At 53.9% G+C, this 8,285-nt stretch overlaps 1 protein-coding gene across 1 annotated transcript; it reads right to left on the bottom strand.

Annotated features, from left to right (window-relative positions):
- Window positions 1–2,285: 2,285 nt before the first annotated feature.
- DUSP4 (dual specificity phosphatase 4) lies at window positions 2,286–6,364 on the bottom strand. The gene is made up of 5 exons (XM_028481959.2): window positions 6,293–6,364; window positions 5,883–6,021; window positions 5,663–5,808; window positions 4,485–4,704; window positions 2,286–3,795 (listed from the first exon to the last, which is right to left on the bottom strand). The coding sequence occupies exons 1-5, from the start codon at window positions 6,362–6,364 to the stop codon at window positions 3,410–3,412; spliced, it is 963 nt and encodes a 320-aa protein (XP_028337760.1). The 3' UTR covers window positions 2,286–3,409.
- Window positions 6,365–8,285: the final 1,921 nt, after the last annotated feature.

Genomic DNA, 8,285 nt, shown 5'->3' with positions numbered 1-8,285 from the left:
GAGGTGGCACTCTCCATCCTTCTCAATAGACAGGGACACTTTCAGGGAAGAACAGCAACATCCACTCTATTCGGTTTCCTAACAACGCTCCGCAGATCAGTTGGCTTTCGAGGGGCCTGAAAGGGCGCCTCGTTCAGGAGGTCACGTGGCCCCCGAGCTCCTGACAGAAACCATCTTGTCCCTCAGCAGAGCTGAGGGGACTGGCCACGAGACCATGCTGAACTAGTGGCTGTGGTTTCTGCCAGACAAGCCAGCTCTGTGTTATCGAGACGCAGCCTCCAAGAGCACCTTGCCATCCAGAAAGTAGCTTCCCAAACTTGGTTACACGCGGAAAGCACTCGGGGAGCTCTGAAACCTACTGATGCCCGGGTCCCTCCTCCCGAAATCCTGCTGTACTTGGTCTGGGATCGCCTGCTAGCAGGGTTTCCAAGCTCCCCAGCTGAGGCTGACGGGCAGCCAGGGCGACCCACCACTTTACCAACTAAAGGCTTGGCGGCCCCTCCATTCTCACAGCCCCTCCCCCTCACGTTTGAGTCGCCCGTTCCACAGCCCATCTTCCCGCGGATTCTTCCTTTTTTCTCATGGCTTCCCTACCTTTTGCATAACTCTCTGGAATCGGGATGGATGGGTACCTGAGGAAAATGGTCTCAGGAGGCCACGACTGAGGCCGGGGGCTCCCGGCCACCGGCTCACAGGCGCCTTCAGCCGAATGCTGCTCGGGGGAAGCTCCACAAACACACCTGGGTCACACAGAGACGCCGGGAGGGAGCCGGCAGCATTCTCCAGTCTCCACGGAAGATCCAGAGTGCCTACTGCCTTTGCCAACAGCACAGTTGATCTTCGGTGTAAGTGGCAATGCTTTCCAGCCCTGACACATACTTTGCGTCACATCACCCCACGGGAGAGACACCTGTTGAAACCCCCTGGCCATTTGGACAGACCCTGCGGTGCTGTCTTCATTACAGCTATTCCAAGTCATCAAAGAGGCTTCTGATGGGGGAATAGTGACCCCAAATCCCTGTTTCCAATCAAGCCAATTTCCTGTTTGATTTCTAAGAATTTGGGGGCTGCTGTTGAGTACGAAGGAAATGGCTTTATAAATAGCGGTTTGACGCGGTGACCGAAGACTTGAATTGGAAAGCAGGGAAAAAACCGTCTGGGGCGGGCCCTGGGCTCCCAACGTGTGGCTGGGATCCAGTCTGGGCAAGCAGGATACACAAGTTTTGGCCGATGTACACTCATTCTGTTAAAAGCTACTTTCCCTCCTCTCTCAAGCAGTCCCTCCTGCGGGCCTATCTGCTTGTGGGATCCCACACTTTTTCAGACAGGGCTTGGGAAAGGCAGGACAAATGATGCCAACACAGGTTCATGTTTATGGAAGGAAGTGTAAGGAACCTGGTCCTGTCTGGGATGTGGGGATGAGAAGCATTGCAACACTATTCCAAACTTGAGGCTTGAAGTTATTTATGGGTGAGCAAGGATGTGCATCACTTAGATCCTCAGAGGGCTAAAAAGAACCCAAAAAACAAAACCATAAAAGCATGCTCTCGCTTCTAGACAAGTTTGGAATTACCTCTAACCTGGCACTGGGTAACAACACTGTTCCACGAGACTACAAATTAAATAACACGTGGTTTGTTCCGTCCTCCCTCCCCCCAGGCCCAACCCACCTCCTTCTTTCTCCAACAGCCATTCCTCCATCTGGAAAGGCCCCTGAAAATGGCAGTGTCCCAAGAAAGGATTCTGAGATGGCACTCAAGTGCCCTGGATGCCTGTCACAGAAGCCAAGCAGCCAGCTCCTCCGCAGAGTCTGCCCGACTCCTCACTCACTCTCTCTTGCTGTCCTAGACTTCCACGGGACCTGAAATGGGGTGTCCACTCCCTTCTTTTTATTCACATATTCGCTTTGAAAATATTCACCGACACCACGAATTTTAAGAACGCAAGAATTTGTTGGTGTACTTCATTCCAAGCAACCCCCCTAAAATTAAAAACTCTGATTTATGCAAAAGAGAAAAAAGATGGTGCTTCCACTTCCAAAAGGATCCATTTCGTGTCTATCTCTCTTAGCTGGGTTCCCCAACGGCCTTGCCAAATGATTCACTGCAGGAAAAGCTGAATTGCACCCAATTTTTTTTAGGAGCACCTTATATGATATGGCATTTATCACAGATGATATACAAGTTCTCAGGCAGGTCTATGAGAAAAATGCTTCCACTGCCAAACTGAGTTATTGATCACCAGAAACGGCTGTATTGTTGTGGTCTGGACGCACAGGCTCAGCGGCCATGGCTCACGGGCCCAGCTGCTCTGCGACATGTGGGATCTTCCCGGACCAGGGCACGAACCCGTGTCCCCTGCATCGGCAGGCGGATTCTCAACCACTGCGCCACCAGGGAAGCCCTGTTGTGGTTTCAAATCGCTTCAGTGGCCCAATGTGCCCAAGAACCAAGTGCGCTCCGTATTCGCGGATGCAGTATGCGCGGATGCAGTATCCGCGGATGCAAGAATCAGCGGATTTACGCATCCACGGATTTGGGTATCCGCGACGGAGGGAAGGGGTGCTGGAACCAATCCCCGGCGGATACCGAGGGAGGCTGTAATGAAAAAGTAGTCCTTTCCTTTCTTCCTCCTCCCACCCCACCCTGCCCCCTTCTCAGCGGTAACAAACGCAAGCTGATCATCATGCTAACTTGTACACACCACTTACTTCCTAACTGCTTTGACGTCTGCATGCTGTTGTGCTCTGGGGATCCACATTAACATAAATATATTCTAAATTCACCATCACTAGACTTTTTGTACTTACATACTCTGAGGAAATTCTTAATAAATACTTTTATTTATTATTAAGCTTAATTATTCACCTGTTGGTGGTGACTTAGAAAGGAAAACCATGTCCTAAAAGATTTCTTTAAAAAAAAAAAAAATCCTGTAACTACAACGACAAAAGGACCGAGCACACAGAACCAGGCACTTCTGGCAAACTTGTTTTTATCTTATCCCTTTTCCCTCCCCTCCCTCCCTTCCCCTCCCCCTCAATAAAACCGCGTGGGCACCTTTGCCAGGATCTGTGGGTTACCTAACTTCAAGCCTTACTGCTGAAAAAAATGAGGTAAGAAATTCCTATCTGAAAAGTAAAACTGACGCACAAACCAAAACCCAGGTCTTCCCTGCCTGCTGAGGAAGACATTATTGCTCTAAGTTGGAGTGTTGTGTTTGTTTGCGTTAAATATGTATTCGAAGTCCTTATTGCCATTCTAGCTGGCCCCCCGGTTGGCCAAAGAGAGATGGATGGGAGGAGCTCTGTCGCCCCCTGCGGGCCAGTCCCGACCTGCTGCCCGCACAGGGCGCCACCCAACCCGGGCTGAGAGCCGACGGGTGTAGGGGAGGGAGGATCCGAGAGGCTCTAACAGCTGGGGGAGGTGGTGATGGGGCTGTGCAGATAGGGCAGGCTGCTGGGCGCCGGGTGCCCCCCGACGGAGACCGGGAAGCTGAAGACGAACTGCGACGTAGGGGTGGGAGTGGCCTTGCCCCGCTCGCGCAGCGGCCCCGACGGGCTGGCGGCCTCCACCGCGCAGGACGTGGCCAGCACCTGCGACTCGAACTGCAGCAGCTGCCCCATGAAGCTGAAGTTGGGCGAGATGATGCTCCGCCGCTGCTTCACGAACTCGAAGGCCTCCTCGAGCCTCACGCGCTTCTTCATCATCAGGTAGGCCAGGCAGATGGTGGCCGAGCGCGAGATGCCGGCCTGGCAGTGCACCAGCACGCGCCCGCGGCAGTCCTTCACCGCATCTGGGGCAGAGAGCGGCGCGCCGTTAGCGGCGCCCAGGTCCCCATCCTTCCCGGAAGGCGGCTGCAGGCGGCCTCAACCGGGACGAGGGTGCGGGGAGGACTGGAGAAGAGGGGGCCCTGCGGCTGAACCCCTGAAGGAACAGCGCCTCCCAGGCTGAGGCCACGCAGGGAGGAAACCCACGGGGGAGGGCCTCTAGAGTTCCACCCCCGCTAGGGTATTTCAGAGAATTAAGCAAACAAACGTACTACGCTTAGGAAATACGCCAGCTGAAGCTGGTGCAATCCCGGCACACACGGCAGGGTTTTCATTTGCAGGAACAAAATGAGCCAATTCTCCCTTTGTCTCCCTCCCCATCCCCAGAGGCTTATCCTCGTGGCACCTGGGGACGTCCAAGGAAAAGGTTCTTGGCTCTGTAAGCTAACAGCACCTGCTGTTTGCATAAGTCCGTCATCCTATCCAGGGCCTGCACAGCACCCCACGGGCAAGCCTTCCTACTGAGGAAGAGGGGAAACAGGCAACCCCCCGGATATGGCCCTTCCTAAGCCCCTCCTTCCACACACCAGTTACACGTGGTTCTTCTCCCCGCCCCCATCCTCCCTCCGCCAGACTTGGGCCCAGCAACCCTGGCCTGGGAGGACCCAGCACCCTGGCCTGGGGGGACCCAGCACCCTGGCCAGAGCCAGCCTACCGATGTACTCGATGGCCTCCATGAACCAGGAGCTGATGTCGGCCTTGTGGTTGTCCTCCACCGGGATGCACTTGTACTGATAGTGTCCTTCAAAGTGGTTCGGGCAGTCAGAGGAGACATTCAACAAGGCTGTGATCCCCAGGGCGTCCAGCATGTCTCGCCGGGCTGCATGATAGGCGCTGCCGAGGTAGAGGAAGGGAAGGATCTCCACGGGACCCCCCTGCACCAGAAAGGGAAAACAAAGTGCCCCCCACCCACCGGCAAATGTCGTTAAGTGAAAGGCAACTGGGCAGGGGGCTGGGACGTGTGGGGCGTGGAGAGGGAAGCCAGTCTCAGGTGGGCTTTCACGGGCCCTGGGGACACTGCCCGTGGACCCAGCCCCTCCAGGTTTCCCGTGTGCCGCTCGGGCCCCAGGAGGGAGCGATGGGCTCTGGCCTTTCTGCTCTGCTCTGCTCTGGGCCCCACCCGCTGGTTCAGGCAGACCACTTCCCCCGTGACAAATGAAGCTGGCCGTACCCCACTGTTTGTGACGTGAAGAGCTTACACCCGCTACCGCTGAGCTACGCGGCTTAGGCACTTATTTGGTTGGATACGCCTTCACTTGGCAGATGAAAAGCAGATGCCATGTCAACCTCACACACAAGAGGCATCCTGGCAAAACGAGGTAACGCTGGCTTCGCTAATGACACTTTTCTGAGTCAGATCAACACAAGTGATCTCAGATTTGGGGAGCAGAGTTGCTGGACCCCATAAATTCACTCCATTTCCATCTAAAGGAAAGGGCTGGAAGAGGTGGGCTTGTAAGAAATGTAGTGGCATACGCTGGTTTTCTTGGGAGAGGGGTTGGTTGATCATTTATGTCCATTTAGCATTTACAATTAACTTGTATGGGGGGCGGACAGCCAAACTGTTTTAAATCGGGGCTGGGGTTTTGGCTTCCTACAGAGCAGCCCACATGCTTCTGGCCTCCTTCCTTGCTTGTCTGCACATAACTCTAGAGGCTAAGTCAGGGACGTACGTGTTGATATTCTTTCCTTAGGTGAGGGTAGTAAGAGAGGGAAGGGAAAGACTTCCAAGGAATAGTGGATTCCACCTAACATCACACCCCGATACTCAATGCATTCTCCCCAAATTGAGGCACTGCGTCCAAAGCCTTTGACAAGCAGTCCTCGTCGCACCTGGTCGTGCAGTGGGGTGCCGCAGGAGCTGCAGCCCAGGTCCAAGGACTCGGCCGTGCTTGGGGGCACGGCAGGTGGAATGGTTGCCAGGGCCTTGGTTTTGGAACAGAATTCCGGGTACTCGGAGGAAAACCTCTCATAGCCACCTGTAAAGGAGAAAGATATTCAGGTTAGTGGGGTCACTGAGCCAGCAGGAAACCGCAAAGAACTTGAATCCTACCTGATGGAGGAGAGCTGTTGGGAAGCTGGGGCTGGCTGTACCTACATTTGCCACTGGGTGGCGCTGTGGGCCCAGACATAATGGCTACGGAGACCTTTCTCCCTGAGATGCGGAGACTACCTTCGGCCAAGACTGCATCCTGAAAGCCGGAATGAAAGTTTTAGGGACAAGACTTCGGATTGGGATGCAGATACACAAAGGATGGTGTACAGGGGAGATGAAGAAGGGATAATTTCTTTACAGTGATGACAAAGAAAGAGGGAACAGCCACTGGGGGTTTCCATGAGCACTAAGGCAGCCTTCAGCTGGCCCCTGGGCCCTACAGAAATGTCTGTCATTCCCTGACTCCAGCCCTTCTTTTAGAGAGGTTCTCCAATGTGGGAGAGAATAAAAAACTATTACCCTGGCACCGGCCCTTCTGGATCTCGGCAACAGAACAGATGCCAATCGCACGGCCCCATGAACAGCTGTTCCATGGACATGGGGCCAAAATGAGAGCAAACGGGCTTAAATCTAAATAAATCCCTCTTGCTACATACAGGTTTGGGGCAAGGGAGGATTTCCTGACCTGAGAGTTGCTAAGCCCTGGAATGGTTCTCTGTGGCGTCGTCTTCCGGGGAAGGGAGGTCGTTTAAGTAAGAAGAGATAAACGGCCAACTTCTCTGGAATACTGTTAGCGCCGTTCAGGAAAGGGCCGGCTGGGCGGACGTGGGCAGAGATGCGGGCAGAGATGCAGGCAGAGGCAGGCAGTGAAACACACCAAGGAGAGAGACATTCCGCCCGCATCTCTGATTTTCTTGTGATCTCTGGGACTTCCCTTTGCGGGACACTTACCATCTATTGTCAAGGTTTGGCCCTGCTTGTATTTTTAGTTTTGCAGTTTCTGTCGGACCAAAAATGGATTATGAATGAATTCAGTAGGGTCTGCGGGTTCTGGAACAACCACTCCACTGACGGTCACGTAGGCAGCTAGCCCGTTACGTCTGTATGACTAAGCGATAGGGTGGGTACCACTGTTCCCGATCACCACGGTGCAAAGCCATTTTCCAACATGTGACCGTTAGTCAGTTACTTGCCCCGAATCCCAACCCTAGAAACTTCCTCTTTGGAGAGGAAAGAAAATTATGTTCGCCACATCATTAAGGCTTCCAGAAACAGGGCAGACACTTTTTCCTCTCTGACTGGAGGCCTCCTGTTTCCCCCACTCCCTCCCTCAGGTTATAAATGGATATTTCTCTGGTCCCAGGCCCTGGCTCCTGCTGAGTCATAATGACCAGCCTCCCCGGAGGGAAAACCTGCTAGAGGGGCCGGTACTGCCCACGTCAGATGTGCTGGTGGCCTCAGTGGACTTCTCGTCACAGGAGCGGCCTCCCCCCCATTACCACCCCCCTCTGTCCCCTTTCCCTATAAAGCTGTAAACACTGCTGCCCCAAACGCGGTGTGTGAGGGAAGAAGAGCCAGCAAGTGCCTTTAGCTGAAGTCCCTGGGATGGGCCCCTGGGATGGGAAACTTCGGGAGATGCTGCCCTTTGGAGAAAGCGGAAGGAGAAATGGGTCACTCAACAAACGGAGGTTGATCATCTATATGAAAAGCCATCACTTGTTATTCTAGAGACTTCTACAGGATTTGAAATTTTTTAAGTAAGATGATCCGTGTCTTTATTACATACTTTGAGCTAGTAAAATACATTTTTTTCAAAGAGATGCAAGGTATGAGTGGTGCCCTCCAAAAGCTCATCACCTAGACAGGCAGGCCAACAGTCACAGGACGGCCAGGGCCCGGCTCCAAGGTCCCAGAGGAAGAGCAGCCCTGAGGCCAGCAAGAGCCAAGGAACCTCAGAGTGGTGGAAAGAATGTTCTCACTGCTGACAAGGTACAGGACAGGGCACCAGACTGAAGTCCTGAAAGAGCCTCACCTCTGCAGTCAGACTCACGGGTCTGGGTTGAATGGCAGCCCGGTGAATCATCGGCTGTGCAGCCTGGGGCCGTCACTGAACCTCTCTGAGCCTCTTCCTCATCTGTAAAATGTGATGAAGCTTCCAGGCCAGGAGTCTCCTGTGAGGACTGACTGGAACAGCCAGTGCTCTGCACTGGGCCTCGGGGAGAAGCTCAATGAAGGTTTTCTTTTTTGGTACCTACAGGTGACTTCAGCTTTACTGGCAACTTCTCAGACCCTGGACAGCTTTCTCCTCCTGGGCTTTACTTATTTTTTCCAGTAGGCATCTTGAGAGCTGGTAGTTAAGACAACAGAAGAACAGGTACTGGGCACTTCCTGCCCAGTCAGGGACATCTGCTACCTCCCAGGGTCAACCATCAATCGATCCGGGGCAGGGAGGGCCCAGCAGAACCCTCGGAGGGCTCCGAGCCTGCGGCTGACCCTGGGGGTGTGGTGTGCAGGGGAGGG

The sequence above is a fragment of the Physeter macrocephalus genome, chromosome 20, assembly GCF_002837175.3.
Source record: "Physeter macrocephalus isolate SW-GA chromosome 20, ASM283717v5, whole genome shotgun sequence".
NCBI classification, from domain to species: Eukaryota; Metazoa; Chordata; class Mammalia; order Artiodactyla; family Physeteridae; genus Physeter; species Physeter macrocephalus.
Note: the sequence above shows the minus strand (reverse complement) of the source record. Positions and strands in the feature narration are given on the sequence as shown.

What these genes read in the sequence shown, in the direction of transcription:
- DUSP4 (XM_028481959.2), bottom strand. Translation starts at nt 6,364, where the DNA reads ATGTCCATGGAACAGCTGTTCATGGGGCCGTGCGATTGGCATCTGTTC. An exon ending in GCCGAGATCCAGAAGGGCCG is followed by an intron (nt 6,022 to 6,292) that starts GTGCCAGGGTAA and finishes TCCGGCTTTCAG; the next exon opens with GATGCAGTCTTGGCCGAAGG. An exon ending in GGAGGCCATCGAGTACATCG is followed by an intron (nt 3,796 to 4,484) that starts GTAGGCTGGCTC and finishes TCTCTGCCCCAG; the next exon opens with ATGCGGTGAAGGACTGCCGC.